This window comes from Anastrepha ludens, chromosome 2 (genome assembly GCF_028408465.1).
Source record: "Anastrepha ludens isolate Willacy chromosome 2, idAnaLude1.1, whole genome shotgun sequence".
In the NCBI taxonomy this organism is placed as follows: Eukaryota; Metazoa; Arthropoda; class Insecta; order Diptera; family Tephritidae; genus Anastrepha; species Anastrepha ludens.
The window spans coordinates 26,522,641-26,549,218 of record NC_071498.1 but is presented as its reverse complement, the minus strand read 5'-3'; the positions used below and the strand labels follow the sequence as shown (position 1 = coordinate 26,549,218).

The following is a 26,578-nucleotide window of genomic DNA, read 5'->3' as shown; positions in this document are numbered from 1 at the left end:
ACCATTACTTCATAATAATAACACAGTCCTGCGAGGGTGAGTTTCTAGAATGGCTGTACTTGTTTCTTGTAGTTTTTTATGCGCTGAAAACGAATCTGACCTTCAAAATGCTCCATCACGTCAGGATTTTTGGTAAATGAAGCCTAAAAGGTCAAAAAATGGCCATTTTAGCAATTTTTGATAATTTTTTTTGGGATAGAAAATTTTTTTTTTAAATTTTCGATGAAAAGGTTGCATAGTATAACTCTTTAGCTTTAAAACCCATTTTTTTAAATTATTGTACGATTTTTAAAAAAAAAGTTATGACATTTTGAAATTAACAGTTTCAGTTCAGTTTCAGTGGGTATAACGTCTATTGGCGTAACTGAAACTGTTAATTTCAAAATGTCATAACTTTTTTTTTAAAAATCGTACAATAATTTAAAAAAATGGGTTTTAAAGCTAAAGAGTTGTACTATGCGACCTTTTCGTCGAAAATTTTCTATCCCAAAAAAAATTATCAAAAATGGCTAAAATGGCCATTTTTTGACCTTTTAGGCTTCATTTACCAAAAATCCTGACGTGATGGAGCATTTTGAAGGTCAGATTCATTTTCAGCGCATAAAAAACTACAAGAAACAAGTACAGCCATTCTAGAAACTGAAAAAAGTTAAATTTCGCAGGCCTGTGTAATCATCGATAATACAGAAAACACAGGGTTCTATGGAAAAAGTATTTTTATAATATTAGATTATTTTATAATCTAATATTTATTTTATATTCTCGGATTTCGGGAGAGGAATTTTGTATGGGTAATTACATTTTTTAATTACGGATATTGGGAGCTAAGCTCGAAAAAGTAGATAATCTAGTTATATGTGAACCTATTATATGGCATCTGTCCACCGTATAATACTCTTGTAAAAATGCATATTCTGGCGCCGCTATTGCGAAATTCAAAGTTTCTTAACGCATTCACGCTCGCGTTTTCCACGCTGCCAAAAATCTTCAAACACCACTATTCCTTTTTACTCAGCCAGAGATTCTTATAACGGGAATAATATCTCGAAATCTTGTATTATTATTATTTTTAGTTTTAGCACACGACATTCTTAGTCGAGATTCTGAAAGTTCTACTGCCTCTGAGCTTACTCAATTTTCATTAGTATAAACCTCGCCTATATTTTGTTTGGGGCATTTTAGGTAATAAACTAAAACCGCATTAACAATTGTTATTATATTTTATAGTAATACTTTATTCTCCTTATTCTTCTTTCAGTTGCAGGCAGCAATAAGAGGATTTTGATTTTGTAATAACAAAAAGTGTATAATTTGCGTTGATCGCAACCACACACTGCAGTGAACAACTATGTTCAAGGAAGAACTGAATAGTTAAATAAAATAAAACAAAACAAAAATGTGTAAATACAATATATAGCAACAACAAAAAATTTATAAAATAAATTCGAAACCGCCGAAACAAAAAGTTAACAGGGTAACCAACCAAAAACTATTACCTAATTAATACCAAACAACAACAAATAGAGCTACAAACACACCAAAAAGTACCACAAACGAACAAGTTGTTGTTCACTAATCAACAATAACCACTATTATTACTAGAACAACTGTTTAATCAAGTGCTATTCAACTAAACGCCGTTTCGGTCAACCAAAGAATGCAACCCACGACCTGGTAGCAAGCCAAGCCAAACCAAATACTTAATCAACCAGCGAACTGACTAATTAACCAACCATCCAACTAACCAATAAACAATAAAAAGCATGAAACAAAACTAAACAGTCGAATTGATTTTAACAGAATTATCACGCATTGCAATGCAACTAAAAAAATTTAAAGTTTCTTATCGGCCAACGCAAAACTACTATCGGCTTATGTCAATTTAATTAAAAAGTTCAACTGATTTCTAAATTTCTAAGGACAACAGAATTAGCCAACGAATTCTGACTCCAACTTAACACAAACTTTACTTATAATTGATATTACTTCAACCACCACAATCGCCATTTTATACAACTCCTTTATCCCGTTATCGACATTCTGCAAAGAACATATAAAGACAAGTCTTTATAAAGACAAGCCTTTATAGGTCCTTTGCGTTTGGCATTCACAGGTAGGGAAAATTCTCATTTTCTTAGAACGAAAGCAAGCACAAAAACAAAACACATCAGTTTCATCAAAACAAACAAAACGTAACGAAATATACAAATATTAAAACAATATGACTTCGCCACCGGAAAGCCCCATCGAAGAGGTTGTCTTCGAATTGGAACACACCCGAGTGCCTAAGCCAATAAACGTAACGATAGAAGATTTGTATCGCGAAACGAAGTTCTCAAAGCAGGAAATACGAATTATGTATCGTGGATTTAAAACGGTAAGTGATGAAAGAATTAAGAAATAGTTATGTATGTGAAATAAAGAAGGAAACAAATCCTGTAAGGAGTATTGAATTTTACTATATTAGAATATTTTGTTATCGACACAAATACTTTAAGGTTACATTTTGTGGTTAATTTCATGGCGAAACAGAGTTTAGTTTAAAGTTAAGGTCCAAATCGAACGCTCCAGGAATGTCAGCCATTTTTATTTCTCTTGTCTCTCCACGAAGGTAGATACACAAAATTTATTCGAAAGCAAATACAATTATTTGAATGATAGATTACCAGGTTTGGCCATTAGCTATGGGAGAAACAAAATTGTGCGAGCAACCTCGGCTGCCACGTTACAGGGACTCGGCAGTTGAGTTCTGCAAGGATGATGCAAGGAGGTTTGCTCGTTAGGTATGGTGAACAAAAAATGTTGAGGGGAACTTTGGATTCTACGTCATTCGTTTTGTGTTTCACAAAATTTAGATTTAGCTTAGTGAAACACAAAACGAATGGCGTCGGCATATCTGTCAAATTCACTCAGAGCCGAATAACGGTCTGCTAGGTAGTACACCTCTCAAAATCTTTTCACCATGGAATTCTGCACAATCATTTCACATGTATTTACACACTCGCGCCATCGATCGTTACCAAGATGACAACGAAGCAACATGAGCGAAGACTGTGTTGATTTTTTTTTTCGTATATCACTAACACAATCTTATTGCCAGCCGAATTCTGCACGTTCATTTCACACATATGTACACCCTTGTCCAATCAGTCGTTGTTCAGACGGCAACGAAATGACGTTGAGTTGATTTGTTTCGAATATCACCAATCTCAATTTATTTCTAAATACATCCCCTGTTTCGTCAGCCTATCACCTGATTCCGTCAAATTCAGTGAGAGCCGGATAATAGTCTGTTATTTTCGACACCTTCTCAATTCTTTTTTTATGATTATTTACTATGGAGACAACAAAAAATTGTCATTGCTTGCCGAGGGGCGACCGCTATTAGAAAAAACTCATTTTGGTGTTTAATGCACGGAGATTTGAACCTATGTACTTCCGAATGGTAGTCACGTATAAAGCCATTCGACTACGGCGGCCGCGAAAAAGAAAATCGGATGAGCAATTTCGTACGCATATCCGGGCATATTAATTAGGTAGCAGCAGTAGGGTTGCAATTTTGATTGCATTTTATGTAATTGGTCTCTAAATTGTCAAATTTTGTTAAGGGGGTCTTCTGGTCTCGAGGCCCTGAAATGAAGGGTTTTTTTGGGGATTGATTGTGACAAATCCTGTAAATATTTAAAAAAATTTTTTTTTTTTATTTTAAAGGTACATGTCTTGGCTTTTAAAAAATGGTTTTGACTTTGAAAAAAATTAACACCCGCGACCTTGAAATGGCGCTGAAGACGTCCACCTCCAAACGAAACAGGTCTCCATTTTGGTCACGGTTTTTCCACCTGGGTAATCAGAAAGCAAAAATTAGATATGCGTTGTCTTCAGAGTTGCCCTGGTTAAGTTTTCCCGTGACAGATTTTTTTTTTTAAATTTTTTTCAAAAGTTTTGCAACAATTTGCAAAAAAAAATTTTTTTTTGCTCATTTTTTGAACTTTAAAAGGTTATAAAAATGGAATGAAAAAAAATTTCAAAAATCGTACACGGGGAAACTTAGCGGTAAGTTTTCCGAACCTTTTAAGACCAAAACCATTGAAATCGGAGTATAACTACTATGAAAAGTGTGACCAAAATGCTTAAAAAACACGATTTTCGGAGAAACGCGTTTAAAGATAAAGTTTATGATGAAAACGGCCGGAGGAGGGTACACTTCGGTGCCCAGAAAAATGTGAAAAATGCGATTTTCAAAAAATCCTTTCTGTGGCGTATTCTCGCATACACATACAACAAAATTATGCAAAAAAAAAAAATCGATTTTTTTTTCGCTGGAGACCAGAAGACCCCCTTAAGTAACTCTAAGCTGTCAAACTTTGTTTATAGATTTTGACATTCTAGGTACAAAAAGCAAAAACAAAATACGTTGCTCTTACTGTTTTCGTTTTACTGCTGCTATCCGTTTAATGTGCTTTGATGCATATGCATACTCGTACATGCTGGACCATCTAGCATTAGGAATTTCAACCATCAATTTTTTGGCTTTGATAGCTAAAATATTGTAACTTTTGTGGTTTATTAGAAATTTAGTTTACGGTTAGATTTTTACAACCATCGCCAGACGATTTAAGAGTTGAAACATGACATTGAAGTTATCATTGCTGAGAAAAATGTCGATACTCGTGAAAAATTGGATTAGCAGAATGAGCTGCAATGTAAAGCCAAACGTGGACGTCATTTGAATGAAATTATATTCCACGTTTAATGACACTTTTTACTCATTCCAATAAAACTTCATTGGAAAATATTCAGGCGTCTTTTATTTATAGCCGAATTACATGGACCATCTCGTATGACTACTTATGTCCATATAATTTGCTTTATTTATAAAAAGTAATAAGCGCATAAAATATTTACGATATCATTGCGATTTAATGGATGCACTTATACTCCACATCTTTTTTACTTTGCTTTATTTTTGCTTTTGCAGGAATGTCCCGAAGGCGTTGTACATGAGGAATGCTTCAAAGAAATTTACGCCAAGTTCTTTCCACATGGTAGTAAGTATCAGTAAAATATTTTATTGAAAACTATGGTGATTTTCAGAATTCAACAGTATTACATTAAGAACGCACACGTGCATACATAAATATTTATAGTGTGATTTTTATAATTCCAAATTTGTGCAAAAAGGTAATATTTTTTTTTATATTTTAGACTCCAGTTTATACGCTCATCATGTGTTCAGGACATTCGATATAAACAGTACTGGGTCTGTGAACTTTCGGGTGAGTATTCACGCACTTAAAAAATCGATTTAGTTTAAGTTTATGTTATGTAATTTTTTAATGAAACAATTTTCGCAATAGGACTTTCTTAATATCCTCTCGACACTGTTGCGCGGTACAGTGTACGACAAAGTTAAGTGGACCTTCAAATTGTACGATGTGAATGCTGATGGTCGAATAACACTCGGTGAAATGAGTGATTTATTTCATTCGATACATGAGCTAATGGGACGACGGCCGCACCAACCTGATGAGGACCGAAAAGCCAAAGAACAGGTAAAATGAAATGGCACTGAATAGAGAAAATTGCAGTTATTAGAAGATGACAAATACAAATCAAATAAATTGCACTAAAATAAAAGTATGCAAATGAATTTGAAAAGGTTTTTAATGCATTCAAACCTTATAATGCTATTAAAAATACAGTCCTTTATATGAAAAACTTTCTTTATCTCAGACCAGTAATGCCATACGAGTAGGTGAAGTCTAATAATTATTGTTGCAAAATCTGCTAAAAAGTTTGTGGAATGTGCTCCCTCGTAACGGACACCTCCTCTAAGCAGACACTTTTTTCAGTATCCTTAGGGATCTTTTACATTTTTCTCTTTTGAGCGAGCAATTCTCTCAAAACAGGACGCGAACACCAAAAGAGGAGGCCGTAGTAACCGAATCGGTTGGTGCGTGACTACCATTCGGAAGCACGCAGGTTCGAATCTCCGTAGATCAAACAGGAAATTATGGAAAAATGGTTTTCTAATAGCGGCTGTACTTTGGCAGGCAATGGTAATCCTACGAGTGTATTTCTGCCATGAAAAAGCTCCTTCGCCCTTTCTGAATTTGAATAATTTTGCTTTTGAAGAATTTTTAATGTATTTTTCTCTCCTGTCAAGGGTTTACAACTTGTACTGTTTATATTGCATTTCAGCGCTTGTTGCCTGTAACCTCAAAATTACATTTGTGAGTCCTATAAAGTCTAAAGAGTGGGCTGTACATAAACCGTCTGTAAGCAGACCTATTTTATTTTAGTGGCTGCAAGTCTTTAGGCAGGTTTATTCTAAGTTCTCCTACAAATAGGAGAGTCTCAGAATAGCAAATACTTTTTATGGAGATATTTTATGGTACAAACGTCTCAGAAGTTTTTTATTGCCAGTTGAGGGGCGACCGCTATTAGAAAATTTGTTCTATCATTTAATGTGCCATGATTACAGTGGGTATCGGATCCCCTTTGGGGGTCATGCACAAACTTAGTCAGACAATGTGGCCGGCCAAAAGAATCGCGTAATGCCTTGTGCTGAAGTTAAACCAATCAACTCATTTCCCTCGTGTGTAGCGAAAAGAAGGTTAAAATAGTTCACTTCGTAAATGGGAATAATAATGGAGGATGGTGACCTAAAATAGGAGGATCGCAGAAAAGAACTTACTCGTATTAAAGTCCTCATTAGAATATAATTTAAGTAGTTTTAAGCATGCAATCCGCCACTTTTCTTATATAAATGTACATTTTTCTTTCCTCTTTCAGTTGGAACGTACCTTCCGTTCATTCGATCCACACAATGTCGGCTACATTAATTTCGAAATGTGGATGAAAGGTTTGCTCACCAACCGAACCATAGTGAATTCTTTTCATGTCTTTCACTCGGATCCCTGATGGTCGGAGAGTGACTTCGAGAGTATTTTGAATAATCAAGAAGTTATATCGCTTATAGATCTCTGAGAAAGTAAACCTAATAATGACAGGAATGCACGAAAAACCAGCGTTAATCCCCAGGTAAGTGCAAGAAGGAGAAAAACATCACTTTTGCCCGTTTGAACAGTGGTGAGTTAATTCGCATTCGGCAGTTAACTATCGACTTAACTCTCTTCAATTTTATAGTACCAAGTTCATTTAAAGTTTACTGCTAATATAAAACGTGAGTTAGTGTCTAGCAATTTGAATGCTCGTTGAAATTAAAATATGAATGTAAAACTCAAATTATTCCTTATTCGTTTGAAAAGTTCGTGCAAATTCAGACAGATGGTACTACTGGCGCATATCTAGGATTTGTTTAGTTAGTAGCACCTCTTGGCAGAACACACATCAAATTTCAGCCAGATCGATGTATTTTTTTTGTGTTTCTGGCATTACTTTGAATCGAGAAAGTCGCGTGATTTTCCTTTCCTTTTCCATCACGACAATGCACCAGCTCACGCGTCAGCAGTTGTGGTCGCAAAATTAAGGGAAATAGGGTTCCCACCTGTTTTAAATGCTTCACTTTTTCCAGACTTGTGTCTCTCGAATCCCAGGACAATTATTCTTCATTCAAGCGGGGATGTGATTGCAGAAACAAATGGCTATTTTTTCGCCTTGGATAAATTCTATTATTCGGGAGGGATCAACAAACTAGAATAGCGTTGGACGAAGTGTATAAGCCTAAAAGGAGATAGTCTCGAAAAATAAAAAAATGGTTTACTCCAAACCATTAAGTAGTTTTTATTTTTGCACGGATTTTTCAAACAAACCTCGTTACAGCAGGAATTATTCCAAGAAGTACGCGCTTTCAGTGTGGCCGTAGGCGTTGTTGTAGGCATTTAACAGATGAAATGCAAAAAAAAAAACATGATGAAATAAAAAATAAAAACCTTTCGACAAATTCAGTTGTGCTTCATTTATGGAGGAAAATCTGCTATCTAATGTATCACCGCATATCCTAGTAGCTGCGATGAATTAAAAGAAATATATAGCTTTCATTAGGGAAATTAGCTGATTACCCTTCCTTTTATTTGAAGGTTAGCGCCTCACCGTGTTAAATTCAACTTGACGTTAACCTAACACTGTGAAAATGGCAATTGAGCATTTATCGAAAATTGGTCTAATTTCTTGTTCTAATTTTTTGTTTGTTTTACAGACGAGTAAGCCGTTGAACAAAAATAAGAAAACGTAAAATTACGAGAAAATCTGCAACTTGTAAAAATGAAATTGAGTTGAGTGAAAAAGGGAAAAGCGTGGATGCAAGGTAACAAGCCGTATGAAGTGGTGCATTTGTATAAAGCATTTAGCACTGGATATGCGTCTGAGAATTTCATCCTGCCGTGTACGCGAATAGGTAAATGGAAAAACTATGTTGTAATTTAGGTGGAAATTACAATAAATTGGGTATAGTAAATATTATTGTACAAAATAAATAAAAAACGGATACAAACACAAATTGAAAATAGACATAGAAAATTTCTAGGAATTAAATACGAATTGAATGCTCCAATAAGTCAAATACATATAGCATACTAATTATACCAAGAAAAATTATAGTAAGTACATAAAGGAATGCATGTAGAATATTTGAAGCAGCGGCAAAGAAATGAGCTAGAGTTGACATTTTTCGCTGGAAAGGCACATAATTTTTTACAAAAATACGTACTTATTTCTATAAATCTGAATATCCACCAGTTACGAGAAGATATGGGAACATATTTTTATTATAATTTTTTTTTTTTTTTGTTGGCAGCAGGGGCTAAATGAAGGAGTTTATTATTTCATTGTTGTTTTTATATAATTTAATTTTTGTTTTTAAAACATTTTAGTCTCTTTAGTTTTATGCCATTTTATTTAATTAAATTTGTTGTATACGCCTTTTAATTACAATAAATGCACATTTCTTGCATTCATTTTAAAACTAAGCTTAAAAATAAATTGAATCACCGCCGATGCCTAACAGCGCGCAAGAAAGAATGTCCCGTTGTCCTTTTTCTCAGGCAATTACAAGTCTACCTGGCGTGAGTGGAGAGTCGGGTGGTGAGTACCCAGTATTAAGCCAAGTACGCTGATCAAGTTCATGTAATAGCGGTAAGCCAAGTGCATTGGTCAGGTACATGTCTCATGTCCTTAACAGAAGGCATTTTTAGTAAACATAACTTTAGACAGTTTATACGAACGAGCATAAGATTTCAAAGCAGATGAATATTTTGAAGCTTAATATTTTTTATTAGTTCGGCCGAAAACCTAACAAATTATGTACGCGTCATTATGTGTATTTTTTTATTTCAATTCATTTTACTTTAATTTTGGACTATTTAACTTTCACCGTTGGCGAACAGCTTTGAAAGAACTTGTACAAAGTTAGAGTGGACAAAGTTAAAAAATTTAAATTCTGCCGTTTATTTTAAATTTGCGTCAATGGTCTACTCAAGGCCATTGAAAAATCGGCCTTGAACAGCTGTCAAGTGTCAAACCTAGAACAGTTACTCTTGAATTGAATAAAGTTAAATGCGACAAAGCACTAAGAAATAAATATCGAACAAGATTCAATAAATCGAAAAGTGTAGAACCAAAATCCCGAGAAAGAATTACTTTACTTATTAGTAATAACAGTAATTACATAGAGTATGAAAGTTGCAAAAATTAGGGTATTAGTAATAATCGCTGCAAAACAATAAAATCGTATAATTTACCAAAGTGTGATGGAATGTTTTGAGAAAGTATTAAAGAAAGGAAAGAAAGGAATAAATGAAGTAAATTTAAAATATGTACAAACAAAACCAAAACAAAAATTTCGTGAACGTATGGAAAAATTTGTTAATTAAAAATCTCAACATTTTAATTTAAATTTGAAAATTTTAAAGCAATTTACTCTACACTAATATTGACTTTGCCAGCAGCGAAATTTTGCAAATCGTGCTTTAAGCTCTCTCAGTTCGCATTAGATTACGAAATTTTAGTGTATTAAAACTAAACTTACAAACATCATTTTACAAAACTTTTATTTAATACTCTACGGAATTTGTATTTTATTGTGTGCCTAATTGCATGCAACATGCTTACCTAACCAAAGAAAAGATAACAACATGAGCACTGACGGGGAAATTAGAAATTTATTCATCAACAATCAGCTGTTTACGGTTACGGCGAAAAAACTAAATTCAATTGGTTTTGGTTATGACTACGGAATTATGGCATGTCACTTCTAATCTATTACAGTAACACTCATACTATATGTTGGTTCAATCAGCAAATTTATGGAGTTGTGGATATGGCACCACTACTTTGAGCTTTAACCCTGCAACCAGTCTACTCTATTCGGTTGAGATGACTGCCAAAGCACACTAGTAATTTACCCATTCCCTAGCCTTTTAGAGAATTTTACACATGCTTCTCTTCAACTTCTCACGAAATTTAATCACCAACTTTACGAAGAGTAGAATGTTGCGAATGCTCGCAGAAACTAAGCCTACCAGGTATTCAAATAACCACTTTTGTAAGTAGCAGTGCCGCTTTTTGAACAAAACAGGTCGGTGGCAAAGCTAAAAATCTACATACTCTACCTCCTCGTCGTTCTTGTAGCTGCTACAGAAAGTCGAGGAAAAACGCTACACGTCTGCACCCAATAACCTTATATGAAAATGACCCAGATACATTGTTTGCCGACTTTTAGTCTGATCTTTCTGGCCACCCTATGTGGATTCCGTGACATGAAAATTTAAAAAAAGAAAGGTATTTCTTTATTATAGTAATTCGGTTGTTGTTGTCGTTGTAAATGTTCATTAAGCCCTGCGAGTGCAGTACAGTCACCGATCGTCACCATCTAACTCATCTAACGGTAGGCCCAGGAAGCATGCTGTTTCAACGGGTGGGATCCAGAGGGAGAGGGGTGTTAGTTGAGTGGGTTTAAGAGGGGATGTGAATAGGTGTTTAGTATCATGGGGTATTTTCACATGCCGGACATATTTTGAGGATGTCGGGGTGGATTCTGGATAATTAGGAGTTTGACCTGCTACAATATCTAGAAAGTAATTGAGCCAAAATTACAAGGGCTGTAGTTATATTCCAATAACGAGATTTGATAGTCGGTCGTTTAGGAAGGTGGTAAGAGGCTCTCGATGAATGTCATTTAATATCTGTTTGTACACTGTCCGATCCAGTAGTTGTAGTCGAGTTTGGTCCTGGGTCTCGTCGAAGAGATGCATTCTGATTCACCTGGGAGGTGGCTCAGGCTGTACCTTAGTGCTTGCAGACGTGATTCCTACGGTAACACCTCACAGAAATTGCTGTCTGAGCAACTTACTGCACTCCTTAACCGGGAGTATGGAAGCCTCGTTGTGAATTTGTTGCAGGTGAGACATCAGGAGGTTCTCTGGCTGTCCTGATATCAGTATTGTGGCACGTCTAAAGCTTTGTCCACTGCGAATCGCTAGTGCCAGGCTACCAGACCGGCGCAGCGTAGTTTAGAATCGAGCGACCAGAGTAATACGGTCGTTTTACTTGCTAGCTCAACTGAGGCGCTGTTTCCATCGATGCCCCTGTGACAAGGAAAAAAAAATACTATTATCGTGCTACGTCAAGGACCCTTATGCATACATAGCTACCTGCGAAAAGGTATCGTTAGGTTTAAATATAGCTCGGCTGCCAGAGTAGCCATAATAAATTACAGCAGTCGGCATCCTTTATTGCTGCCAATCGCCAAATGCCAAACAATAGGCTGGGTTTAGTTTTGAACTATCGGTAGAGATGACTATGTGCGTGATGACCCATGCTTCTTTGTTCAACCCAAAAAAACGTTTGGATAATTTATTGTCAATAGCGATTAAAGGAATAGGGCAGTCATAGCGCTCGTAAGCTTACACGGACCTCGTCCAGAGTTATTGAGTGTCGGAATCTAAGCTCCGAGCTGAGTTGAATTCGATTCTGAAGTTTGTAGTTGCAAGCAATTTGAAGTTTGTGGTCATACAAACGGCAACACTGGTTATTTAAGCACGTACTTGCATACATACGTTTTCTTACTGCATGAATAACTTGTAGATGAAACTTCATTTCGTTTAAAATATTTTCAGGATTTCTCTGCTGGAATCTAAAGTTTCCTAATACAAGTAAAGTTTTCTAATATTTGTGGAAATATTATGTTAAATTTAATAATTCACTTTATTAACTAGACGAGTACAACTTTGAGTTATTAAAAGTAAGTTAAAGGAACGATACACCGCGTGAATTTTGGCAATATTTCTAGTAATTAGTATACTATGTAAACACATCTGCCAACTATGATAATTCTACTTATGTACGAATAAATGTCGTAACCACTGTTGTTATAATTTTTTGCTGTTATTACGTATTTCCGGTCAATTAATTCTTAACCGAAACATATGAATGACAATTTGAAATGTAATTCCAAAGGCAATTTATTTCTAAGATTCCATTTAAGTACATTCATACGTAAAAAACTCAAAACTCACAAAAATATAGTACACGTACTAACTATTTTTAAGAACTGAAAATGTATTGAAATTCATTTGAACATTTAAAATATCCATTTGTAAACAGCAAATAATACCTAAATGATAAAGAAATAGAGAAAAAGTATAACGACAAAATAAATATTAATAGACAGAGAAGTCCAACTAATGTAAAACAAGCAAAAAATTAAAAAATTAAAATTACAAAAATGAATTTCGTGCACCGATAGCCCAGCGCCAATAGGATAAAAAATACAAAATGAATTTGAACGTAAAATGCAGCTTATAGCGTGTTCTTATTGTAAAAATAATATTAGTCGACACGTGAAAATAAAAACAAAAAATTATGAAAATTGTATAAAACACTTTACAAAAATAGAAAAGAAATAATATATGTATGTATTTATGTACTTTTTGGAATTGTTTTGTTTTTTCGTTTTATTTCAATCTAATTTTTCACTTATATGGAGCCAAATTCCACCGAAGCTGTAAGCAATACCTGAAGTAAAATATAACAAAAAAATTAATAAACTACAAACATACGCAACATTGATTATTTTGTAAAATGTTACACGCAAATAAAAAACAAATACATACTTATAATAAAGGAAACATATAAAAAATGATTTACGCAATAGATTTGATCCAGGCGCATCCAGACAAGGTGACAGCTGCAGTACAAAAAATACAATACAAAATTTACATGCATTTTGTGTTTGCAATTTGGCGGTTTGAATGTGAAAATCAGAATGTTAGAAAAATAAGAAGAAAAACAATAAAGAACAAACGTTGAAACCACCAAAAAGCAAAACAAAAAAACATTCAGTCGCTCTAGTAACTTCACCTTATATGAATACGCCTTGGCTTTGATCTCAACACCAGCATCTAAAATTATTGAGCACTCAAGTCACCTACTGGAACAAAGAGCACCAAAGAGGAAACGCATGATATTATACATTACAATAGCATTGTATACATACATATATTCTCACATATTCTGGGTATTTTGTTTTGCTATTTTGGTTACAGGATAATATTATTGAGGAAAAAGAAATCCATATTTCCTTGGTAGATGGCAATTTAAAGTTTTTGCTCGTTGTAAACGAGACATTTCACACTAAAAAATGCGTTTGTTTTTTTTGTTTGTTCCATTCAGTTGTGAGTTACAGGGTGTTAACAATGGAAAAAACGAGAAAATTCCTTACATTTTACAGTTTTTGTTTGATAAAGGCGAAGATGCAATCCAGGCCGCTGTAATTGTGAAATAATCAGAAATAATCAAAGTTGACCGGCATGTTAGTAGTTCTAGCATCGCCCAGGAGCTAAGGATCGGCCATAAAACAGTTTTAAACCACTTGCCTAAAAATTTTACGCAAAAATAATGGATTTATTTTCCCAAGTTAACACTGACTAATCGCTAGGTTTTCGAGACATTCGGGTGAATGTGAGCTTTCAGAGTGCAGTTCAAGAGTACTCCAAAAAAAGCGAACCTGTACTTAAATAATTCAATGTACACCCCCGCTCGGGTGCAGCATCTGGACACAAGGACTGGTGAAGCTGTTCACGGATGGCGTGAAGTTGGATGAAGGAATAATCTGCAAGGAGCACCTCCATCGAATTCACATTCAATCAAAGAGGTAGAGAAGATAAGAGTGGCTGCTTACTTGTGCAACAACTGTCAGGGAAGTAAATGTCTACTCGAAATTATTCAGGGAATGCCACACTTCTTTTTCGATAGCATCAGAATTCTTTGATATTAGACTCATCTGGGTATCTGGTTAAGTACCTTTTTCTAAGTCTTTCGATTTAGCCTCACAATAAATAAACATGTATAAATCATCGAAACATGATTCAACAGCTAGAGAGACAGAATAAAATACTTTTTCAGTATTAATTGATTCGAACATTTTTGGTATTGTCCATAGCTTGGCAAATCTCCTGTTCATTATAAGTTCAATGTGGTCGTATTTTTACGAAACGGCTAAATGAACGAGTATTTCAGCAATGCTTTATTACAAGGTGGCCAAAAATTAATGTTCCTTTGGGTTTTTGAATGATTTATTTAATAAATTAAAAAATTATTCTGAATGATGGACATCTTTATTTTGACACTTACCCGGCCCATTGCTTCTGTCTGTTTGTATATTGAAGCTGTACAGTTTACAAGTGTCAAATGTGACAGACGTACGAAGCTAATTGCAAAAATTATACATCTTCCGATAGCTCGTGCCACCTTGTGTATATGTAAAATTCTATGTAAAATGAGTATAAAAATTCCTTTGAAGCACTTAATATTACATTTCATTTTTATGCATTTTTGTCTTTTATTTATTTCACCTCAAGTTCCACCAGCAAGTTCGGTTTTTAAGAAAACATTTTCAGTACATTAGCCAGTAATTGGAAAATTAAATTTTGAGCACCTCTTTTCCTCAAAAATAATTTCACGAACTTTTATTTTGCTATAATACCTATTACTTTCACTTGAGCAGAAGAACTCACTAGACAGGGACTTGTTAAATTCGAATTGGTTTTCACGGTGAAAAGATTTTTAATGGTGCGGCACAAGGATGACAGATTTACAATGTTTGCTCTTCAACTATGGTATACAAGAAAATTGTGAGGGGAGCTTCGGTTGGCACATCACTTGGACATTCGGCAGCCGAATTCTGCCCGATCATTTCACATGTATTCCCACACTCGTCTAATCAGCCGTTGTTCAGAAAGCAACGAAGTGTCATTGGTTAATTTTTTTCGTATATCACTAACACAATCTTAGTTTTTTCGTAAACAAACCACTTCGTAAAGGCCGGTTAAAGAGCTCGCCTTTTAAATATTTTCGCCATGACACTTTCTTGTCTTTATATTGTCTTTGTTCAAAGTATAATTTATTTCTAAAATTTTTGCAAGCTACACCCAACTTTCGAGTTAAACCAAGTTTAGATGCGCAATTTCGCAGGGTCTAATTCTGTGGCGGCCGCCGTAGCCGAATGGGTTGGTGCGTGACTACCATTCGGAGTTCACAGAGAGAACGTTGGTTCGTATCTCGGTGAAACACCAAAATTAACAAAATAAGAATTTTCTAATAGCGGTCGCTCCTCGACAGGCAATGGCAAACCTCCGAGTGTATTTCTGCCATGAAAAAGCGCCTCATAAAAAATATCTGCCGTTCGAAATCGGCTTGAAACTATAGGTCTCTCCATTTGTGGAACAACATCAAGGCGCACACCTCAAATAGGAGGAGGAGCTCGGCCAAACACCCAAAAGGGTGTATATATATGTATTAAATTGCCGCATACACCCTGTATAATTCTGTTTAAAAACTCACCAGCCAAACTAGCACTGAAAACTGGACGTAAGTCGACTCTTTGAACTACGCAGGATTGTATAAAAAAAGAAAAAAATGAAAGCTTCAAAATATTTATTACTTTCTTCATTCTCAAATATATTACTTTAAAGTTCTCCCAGAATTCAACGATAATTTGTTTTATATTGTTATTGCATTCAAATACTCACGTTTCCTCTCTTTATTCCATTACGTGTTTGGGAAAGCTCTCTTTAAAAGTTTGTGTGCGAATTTACAAATACCATAGACTGGATTAAGACAAAATTCCCAACAACTTTAAGAATTTTAATATAATTGTATTGTATAATATATACTATTATTTTGCTGTAAAACAAAAACAAATGCTGCTATGAAATATTTATCATTCGCTTATTACCAAATGTATTAATTAAAGGGACTTTAATTTTTTCCGCTTAACGAAGCTGTTGTTGGCATACACATGTATTAGTACAACACGTATTAAAACGAAATGGACAATCAAAGCGGGTTCACATTTTTGAAAAGTTTTGTATTAACCCAAATATTACAATATACTATTTATTACTCAGCACACGCAGTGAATTTATAAGACCGAAAATGTTCGATTTAACTCTTTTTTTTCAAATGTAAAAGTTAATTTTTGCAAGTTCTGGTTTTTTTTGCAACTCTTTCCTTTTCTCAATGGTTAAAAAAAATATGAACAAGAAATTGAAAAAAGAAGGTAATTATCAAACTAACTAACTGTCCTTCCATTTAGGTAAATAATGAATTAATCTAAAAGAACGAAATCGAATTAGAGATTCTTCCAAAACTGTGTGTGTCTAGGCTACTTAGTAAGCTACTAAACTAAACGAATAAACTATTACTAAAAAAAAATACCGAAAATATCCACTATGTATACAACATATGGTATGTATATTTGTACATATATACATGAATGTATTTAAGATCCTAACTAACTTTATGTGCATGTGAATTGTTGTATTTTTGATAATGCTAGCGTATGTGTCACTCTGTGGTTATCGGTTATCTCGAAAGGTATTTTGAGTTTCCAAAATCACAGAGTGGTGCAAAGGCAGTATTTTGAGTGTTAGTTTCATATGAGCGCTTGCAAGTACTTTTATGAAAGTATTCACATAAATCTAAAAATTAAAAAAAACTAGAAGAAATTGTGATAAAATGCCGTGAATTTTAGTGAAGCTCACATTCAATGCGCTTTTAAAGACGGAAACTTCATGAAAGCTCTTACAAGCGCTTGATTTAAGTAATCAAAAGGTGACTACTACTCCTACTACTAATATTTAATATTTATCTATCAAACTTAGAAAAAAGGAAATAAAAATTCAAAACATAATTACGGAAAAACTGAATAATTTAACGTCCTATATTTGTATAGCGGAACGAATATCCTTCCAAGAAACTTATGTGCTTATATTTAATATGCAAATTTACTATTTTTACATTTAAGGATATCAGCGGTTTTTTACCTTTTGTAAAGAGTATTCATCTTTCGAGTTTTTCGAACACAATTATTTTCGCTTCTCCAACTTTCTTTTCAAACACAAGAAAACATCTAAAAATTTTGTATGAAGCGGTTATTTTTTATTTTATGTATTAATAAATTAATTTAATTGATTAAAGTTTGTGTTTTAAAAGTCCAACATAGACATGAACTGTTCCCAAGCCCTGCCAAAAAAATTCGCACTGATTTATTAATGGACATATATACAACATTTATGGATAAATCTCTCCAAATTTGAAATTTCTAACCCGTTACGAAATCGGATTCAGAATTTTTTGCGAAGACGATTCGCGAAATTTCGGCAAGGTTGGCCTGGTTCCGATCTCTAATTGAATGAAAAATTAAATCATACAGATTTGAGATGTATTTTGATTTGAGGAACTGTTTAGTGTTTTACTCAAAAGGAATCGGAATGCAAAGCAAGTCACATATGTGGATCAGAGAGAGTCTAAAGCAATTGGACAAGTTTTTCATACATTTGTTCTGTATGAAATTATAAACTGTTTTGTTAATTTATTTTAGTTTTTTTTGTTAATTAACGTTTTTAGAGAGTTTGCTTTCGAGAATTTCTGAGTTTTAGAAAGCTACGTAAATTTGTTTGTACATTTCGTGTAAATTAACAATATATGTTAAATATAAATTTACATATACATATATATTTCATCTTATATACGTATTAAGCCAAAACGAAAAAAAAAATGTTAAAAATATTACTTTATTAACACAAAGCATACACAACTAGGCAACTACTTACATGTAAGTGTATTTAATATTAATATATAAAACTGTTTTTTGACAAACATTTTCTTAGAAACATTGAACTTTTTACTGATGCTTAAGTTCGATTTCTGTGATCTCAACGTACGAGTTTGAGTTCCTTTTTAGCATTACTTTAAAAATAATTTTAACAAAATTTGCAAATCAAAATGTACCTTAAACAAAATAAGAATAATTTAAAAATAATTAAGTTAGAAAACAAAAGTAATAACTTATATGTCCAGCTTGGATATACTTAGTGCGAATATTTAGTTTAATTTTCTGAGCTGTTTACAAAATTTAAGAGAATAATACATTTTTAGAATGAATTTTTGTTTTAAGCATAAAATAGCTCCAATGCAGTAAATACTGAAGAAGATAGTACTAAAATATATCTAAAATAAATTAGGAGCTGAAAGATAAACGAAATATTAAAAAAATTTAAGCAAACAATTTATCTTTTGTGTAATAAAATACATTTGTTATTAAACATAAAAATTCGATTGAACAATTTTTACTAAAACAACATAAAAATATAAATCAGTCACATATGAATATTATTTAGTAAATATTGTTGAGCTGTTCAGCAAGTAAAACAAGCAGGAAAAATGTTATAATAATACATAACTAAATTATGTTCAAGAACTAATCTGAAATAATATGGCAACAACTCACAACAATGTTAAAAAGTAATAAGAACTTAGCAACAACAAATTGTGGTTAGTGATTGGAATGTTTAAGCATAAGATGAAAAAAAGCAAAAACAAAAATTAACATAAATACAATTTTAAAAATACAAAAGTACGTGTATGTATATTAATTTAAACAACATTACATATGTATATGTAATTATGTGTATTCAATAATTTTTGGTAGCACGTAAATACTAAGCTAGAAAATAGAAAACTAAAGAAAATAAAAAATGATTAAAAAACGGAAATAAATATACATGTGTGTATATTTAAATGCATAGGTACGTATAGGTTTGTACGTAAATAATAACAGCCGATCAATTCCTGGACTGTTTGTGAAAAATTGAATAGCATGAACACCTTGTGCATGCTGCGCTTGCAAACCATGCATATTGTGCACCTTGCATTTGCAATTCGAATATTATCCAATATGTGGAGTCACTAGCACAACAGCCACATTTATGTACGTGTATTTTGTTTTTGCAATTAGGTCGTTTTGAATGTTCAAATTTCAATCAGAATAAAAATAAAGAAACAAAGCTACAACTAAAAAGCAGATCTCTTTGGCGTTCAAATGACCGAATTGCAAAAAAAAAGAAAAATGTTTTTGCTCTAGTAGTAACAGCTGGCACAAATTTGCCTAGATTGGTCGTCACGCCAGAGCTCCTTTCAGGTGTTGCCTCGTACGCCGATTATGACTCGAAAGATAAATTAAATGAACTATGCTCTATATATGAAAACGCCTCCACAAGCGAAGCCCGAAATGAACAGAACGCTTGAAAGTAGTCAAATTTTCCTCTTTTTATAAATGTTTCAGCCGTTGGTGACAAATACATATGTATGTATGTATGTAGATGTTTCCAACATTAGTTCTGGTGCGAGTGAATACAGCAACAATGTAATCAATAACTCTATGCTACAACACTATACAAGTTTTGCATAAAATATTGACAATCTAATAACAGAAGAAGCTAATACGTACTTTTTTTAAGTTAATACGTTCTTGAAGAAGGCCTACAGTGCAACAGTTGAATTCAAATTTAGTCGTTAATTTACATGTCTGCAAATTCTTCCCCACACTTTTGTACATAAATAGGCACATTTTGGTTTTTTTTGTTCGTTGCTGCATTTCATTTGCTATTTACGTATTAAAAATGAAAATCACAATAAATAATAAAATGCTGCACTGCCCACAAATGTTCGTTGCAAAAAGTAGAAGAAATTTCAGGCCTAAATATCATAAATTTGCTTACTTACAAAAATGAATAGAAATGTCCTGTAATGTATGAAAGTTGGCTAAATGGCAGCCTTGCTACTCTCTCTTGAAGGGCTTTGAAGTTTCTAATAGCGAAAAGTTTGAATTTACATTGCTTTGTCGGCCTTAGACCTTTCAATTTCACTCGCCGCTTCATATTTTCATATTATTCAGAAGACATTCAAAGCTAACATTTGGCCACATAATCTTTCAAAGTAAAGCACAGCAAAAAAAAAAAAGCAAGCATGACAAGCTAAACATGTTTGCCGGCTACGACTGTAAAAGCTAAACAACTTCGAAAAGGACTGGTGTGGAATTCTAGCTTCATATAAGTAGTTTCCTTCACTCGAACATAGGTAGCATAGAAGGAACAAACTTTGAACGCAATTAGAATAGACAACTACAACTACTATCGCGTAACTGAACAATTATAATTACTACATATTGGCTGCTCACATTCAAAATAAAATTCTTGTCTTGAGTGTGGAAATACCAATATCATAGACTTAAATAAATAACAAACAATTTGCCTATTTTAACCTAGCCTTAATTACAGTTAGTTCTACAGCGATCGCTTTCAAATGCCCAAATTCTCACGTAATCGTTGTCGTATCTGAAACTTAACAGATCTCTCAAGTGCAATAAAGTTTTTGGTGGAAATGGGCTTTAAACTATTCAATTCGAATTTATTTAAGGTGCAGCTGATTTTGGGATTTTGCACATTTTGTTATGAATGTGATTTTTATGCCGGACAAACACTATGCACCATTTTGAGTATGGTCACATTCTTCTGATCTATGCAGAGAACGTAACGTAGAGAATGTAAATAAATACATTTACGTTCTCTGATCTATGCAATGCAGGGTGTTACAAAGAATTGAGAATCCAAGCAATTATATCGGCATCCACATTCATATGCCTGTTTGTACATACATATGTGCCATTTTTGTGGCCGCTGATTAGGCGCTTATGCCACATAACAATTTATAAGGGTACAGGGGGTAAAAAAAAAAAAGTGTAAGACAACTGAAAAATAATTGAAAAAACCAGAAATAACTTTGATAAGTTTAATTTCTATTGTAAATGAAACATTTTCAAATCATTTTATTTCTTAAAAATGTATTTTATGGCTAAATTTGTTACTACATATTTTCTTATGCATCAGATATGTGTTATTAGTAATAATACAATAAATAAATAAATAGAATGTAAAAATAAAAATTATAACAGTACAGAAATAATTAAAATTTAAATAAAAATTATGCAATAGAATTGATAAATGAAATTAAAAAACAAAATGGAGTTTTTTATTTAATTAAATTATTGGGAAATAAGTCTTGAAGCAGAGGCAGAAACGAAATTGGTTGGGGTGGCGTTTACAATTTATGTAATAAAAAATATAGTTAAGAAAATTGAAATCTTTACATTATTAGTTTTTGAATTTATCTTTTTCCACATTTACTGTAGAATTATAAAGCAATTACACTGTACAACACTCGGCTGGGTATTGGACTAAACCAATTTTTTTAAAGATTGAGTCATAAGTAAAAAAGTAATTTTTCCGATTTTCGAAGTTAACCTCCGAAATCGAAATATGGGCCTTTGAAGTTCCAAAAAGGGGCTTTAGTAAAAAAATATTTAAAATTAATGTGTACAAATAAATTAAAAAAGGAAAAATATCGTTATGAGCCGCTTGTTCCATCTACTTAAATAGGATATAATTTTTTTCTCAAAAAATTTCATTACAGGTGCTATTAGGTGCCAAAGATCAGATCTTCGAAAATTTCAAAACCTCATATTTTAATAAATTGTGACTAATTTTTAATTTAAAAGCTTATTTTTATTTTAATATACAAAGTATTTAATTATGCATATCAAAGAAAAGAGCATTTAGTCATCTTTACAACAACACCAATTTTCTAAAAATCGGCGATGCGATACCTGGAGATGATATTTTACCGTTTCACTGATGGCCAGACGGCGAAAAAATTCCTCACAAAACAGTCGACAACCTCCAAGATAGCCAGGAGATGCTGAGTCATTTCACCCAAAGGTAAGGTGGGTTCCTGGCATTGAGGGTAACTGCACAGTCGATGAACTAGCGAGACTTGGCACCAAGTTGACCGATGAGTACACAGACAATGGCAATATTTGTCAAATGTTAAGCGCACAGAATCATTGCTAAGCCAAAATAAGCACAGTGATTTCATCTATAGCGGGGCACTGCCTAATGGGCAGGCACGACCCAGGATAGGCTTCTTCTGCTGAAGCTGTCTAGATGAGGAAGAGTAAGAGACGGTCTCGAATTTCTTGTGTCATTGTCTTGCTCCATCCAGACGCAGATTTACCATTTTTGGTAGACAATTCTTTCATCAGTTGAAAGATTTTAGTACTGTGGAAATCAGGGACCTTCTAAAATTTTTGAAAAGTACGCACTGGTTTTAAGAGAGATAAGGCCAAGCTCCCCAGGTGGCAACAGAATACGCTATGAGTCTGAATGTGTCCTACAGGACAACCGATTCAACTTAACATAACCTAACGCAATTATTAATTTCTATTTTTCGTATTGTTATTGTGTGAGCTCAAGACATAAAATAAACTAAAAAAAACATGAGATCTGAATGCTTGGGGGCCATTGAAACAGTTTAAATCATTTATTTTGGTTATAATATGTAATTAACAACAATAATTAACTTTTTAAATAAAAAGCTGAAAAATAAAAATTATTCTTGATTTCTTTTTTTCTTGTCCGGGAAAAAACTTAAGAGAAGCAGAAAACCGTTAGCAAGTTAGGCTAGGTTAGGTTGAGTGGCAGTCATCCGACACACTTACGCCTGAATAGTCCCATTGTGTTACCATCGGAGCTCGTCCCTTACTTGTCTGAGTCTTCTCTAAACCAACCTGTGGTTAATTTGATATTTTTCATACATACTCGTACAGAAGTTGCCGGTGAAAAAATTGTCTCGGAAAAAATTTTTTAACAATCTATTCGAGTTTTATTTAACAATTTCGTTTTTTTTTTTTTTTTTGAATCTTCTTCAATATCTGAATCGGGTGACAAAGTTGGCCGCAAGTTGTAAATTTCGGTTATTTATTGTGCCTAATAAACCAGTAGTGGTGTCGTAAAAGATTGTTTCCATTAATACTACATTACTACATACTCTTGTCCAACTAAGCTCCGTTAACAGTTGTAGTGTTGTGAATAAAAACCCGTCGCGATGCCCCCTGGGGCCACAAATCTCGGAGATAACAGGTTTGCCCTGCTACCTTCGAGCAGCAGACCAAAACGAAAGAAAGCTGAATCAACCAAACTCGAAATCTACGCAGAACTACCTACCGTCAAAAAAGATGATCCGAAATACATCACAATTAATTCTTTGGATGATAATAAACCGCTGAGTTCTCTTTCATGTTTCGCTGTACACAAAGGTATTTTAGCCATAAGCAAGGAAATTAACAACATCACTGAGCTCCGCGATGGAAGCTTGCTATTACTCGTCAAAAACATTAAAATTGCGGAAAAGTTTCTCGCTGCTAAATCCCTACCAGGAGTGTGTGAAATTAAAGTCAAACTACACGACAAACTCAACTGTGTAAAAGGAACCATATTTGCGCTATTTCTTTCGAATGTGACAGATGTTGATATTATCGAAGGACTTAAGCCACATGGAGTTACATCTATATATAAATTTGTAAAAACAACAAATGGTGTATCAAACCCTACTGGCTGCATTCTTTTGTCTTTTGATAAATATAAATTACCGGAAAAAATTGAAGTTGCCTGGAGAATTCTGTCCGTTCGTCCAACCCATGAGATGTAAGTCCTGTCAAAAACTTGGGCATACAAAAAAATGTTGCAAAGGTCTTCCAACATATCTATATTATATAACTATCTCAAAGATACTGATCTACTTCGTCGGATCTAATCGAGACATAATCAACCTGCCAGCCGAAAGCCTCCGATGCTAGCGCTGCACTACTTTCAGTTTGTATAATAATTTTATTGTTATGTAAACCTTAATAAATAAATAATTTGATATTTTGTATAATAATTTTGTTAATTTCGGTAACGCAATTTGTGAGACTTCTTCAATTCTGTCAAGTAAAGTGAATCCGAGAGTTTAAAGTCTTTTTCTGTACATGCAAACAGGAGTTGTTCCACGGTTCCCTCTTCTTTAATATCTTGACAGCTTCGACAGAAGTCATTACGTGGTACCCCCAGTCTATTTGCATGCTTTCCAATTGGACACTGCTCTGTTAGTACCCCTATCGTGTTTCTCATATCCTGTCTCCTAAGATTCAGCAGCGATTTTGTGCGGCCGTGGTCCCATTCCAGCCAAGTAACGCCTGCTTATTTGGCAAAAGGTGATTGCCTCCAATGGGCATTGGCAACATTGATATTAATAATTTGCGCGTAGCTAAGGAAATTCGGTAATAGTAAATTATCTGGGTGAATATATAGAGTTGTATAATTTCTTGCAATTACCTTCTTTATTTCTATGTCCTGGCACTTAGATCAGGTTTATTTGAAAATATTGAAATACTTCGCATAATAATTTGAGTAATTCAACTGTTTTTGACGAGTGTTTTACTGACTCTGGCGATTTACACTACTACACCTGGCCTGGCGTTGTCGTGAAAGAATATGGTTTGACCATGTTGATCAGGTCTTTTCAGCCGAATACCTTCACTCACGCGGTGTAGCTGGGCAATGTAGAGCTCCTTGTTGATTGTGGCATTCCTTTCGAGCATTTCCCAGTGCACCATGCCCTTCCACCAAAGCATATCTCCTGGAGCCACCTACTCCTTTCTTTGTTTCATTGATATGTATAGGCACCATTTCTCATCTCCCTTGACGATAAGGTACAAAAATCGCTGTTTATGACCGCGTGTTCTCGATGGCGTCCTAGATGCTGAGAAGCAATTTGAAGGCGACTTTCTTTGTTTTTTGCATTGAGCTCGTGAGGCACCCAGGCTTCCACCGTTTTACGAACGCAGTTAAATTTTTTCCGCCAATTCACGACTAGTTTGGCGACCGTTCGCCTTCAAAACCGATTGGAGACGTTCTTGATCAAAGCCAAAGTCGCCAAATTCAAGTCAAAGTCGGTACTTTGGAACTTTGCCAACCATTTTCGTGCTGCAGAATCGCCTATGGCACCTTCTCCGTACACGACGCAAATGTTCCGAGCTACTTCGGCAGCTTTTTGACCTCGATGAAAAGCAAAGAAGAGCAGGTGTCGAAAATGTTGATTTTTACCTCCTGGGTACTCTCTTTCTAAGCCTCAAAACTAATAAAAAATTAAATAACTCAAAAATACAATTGACATAGTTTTGTAGAGCAGAAAGAGTTCTATCGAATGAATACTTACCCTTTGCCAAATAGCAAACAACTCGTTGTAAAATAAAAGAAAATATAAAAACGTTATGAACTTATTCCCCATCCCAATATAAAGGGTGGTTAAGTTTCAAGGGCCGGTATTGATTTTACATAAAATACAATTTTTTAAAGAAATTATTGTAATTTCTCTTTATTATGATAATATTAGTATGGCTCAATTACGTATGGAATAAAATATCGGCCAAATAGCCGCCGCGGCCTCGGCGGCACACCTCCATCCGATGGTCCAAATTTTCGCGACGCTGAGGCATAATTGAGGTTCTATGCCGTTAATGTGCCGAATTATCTCATCCTTTAGCTCTTGAAGTGTTGCTGGCTTATCCACGTACACCTTTTCTTTCAAATGACCCCAAAAAAAGAAGTCCAACGGTGTCAAATCACATGTTCTTGGCGGCCAATTGACATTGCCGCGACGTGAGATTATTCGGCCATCAAATTTTTCGCGCAAAAGAGCCATTGTTTCGTTAACTGTCTTACAAGTGGCACCGACGTGTTGAAACCACATATCCTCCACATCCATATCTTCCAATCCGGGCCAAAAAAAGTTCGTTATCATTTCACGATAGCGAACACTATTCACAGTAACTGCCTGACCGGCCTCATTTTGGAAAAAAATACGGCACAATGATGCCGCCGGCCCATAAACCGCACCAAACAGTCATTCTTTGTGGGTGATCACTCTTGGATTATCATTCGCCCAAATACGGCAATTCTGCTTATTGACGAATCCACTGAGGTGAAAATGTGTCTCATCACTATGAAGTGCGCGATATGCATTTTGATTTGAACGCCCGTTTTCATAATAAGCCTGAATAACTTTAACGCGTTGCTCGATTGTGTATCTTTCCATGGTTCCACTTGAGTTAGCCTGAAATTGAAAAATGTCAAATGAAATGCAGAAAAAACTTGACGTTTAGGTGTGGTTTACATTCAACATCGGCCCTTGAAATTTAATCTAATTTTATTTTCACTGATTCTCATATAAAACATGTTTTCACTCTTGAAATAATAGAAAATGTGAGTTCAGGTGCAATCAATTTTATGCCGCCACTGTAAGCGAGTAAAACTTTTAAGCTGTTGTTGGTACGTCGATTTTACAGTAAATGCTCATCGAAGGAATTAAAATTAAAAAAAAAAAAATTAAAAATTTCGTCAAT

General features: G+C 34.2%; 1 protein-coding gene across 2 annotated transcripts; it reads left to right on the top strand.

The window, feature by feature from the left end:
* Positions 1–1,164: 1,164 nt before the first annotated feature.
* On the top strand, positions 1,165–13,459 carry LOC128866189 (Kv channel-interacting protein 1). Of its 2 annotated transcripts, XM_054106733.1 has the most exons (7): positions 1,165–2,377; positions 4,979–5,048; positions 5,206–5,276; positions 5,358–5,552; positions 6,796–7,044; positions 8,162–8,359; positions 8,932–13,459. In XM_054106733.1, the coding sequence occupies exons 1-5, from the start codon at positions 2,222–2,224 to the stop codon at positions 6,922–6,924; spliced, it is 621 nt and encodes a 206-aa protein (XP_053962708.1). In that variant the 5' UTR covers positions 1,165–2,221; the 3' UTR covers positions 6,925–7,044; positions 8,162–8,359; positions 8,932–13,459. The 2 variants fall into 2 exon arrangements, with proteins under 2 accessions (XP_053962708.1, XP_053962700.1); XM_054106725.1 differs by having other exon boundaries at positions 8,162–13,459.
* The last annotated feature ends 13,119 nt before the right edge of the window (positions 13,460–26,578 follow it).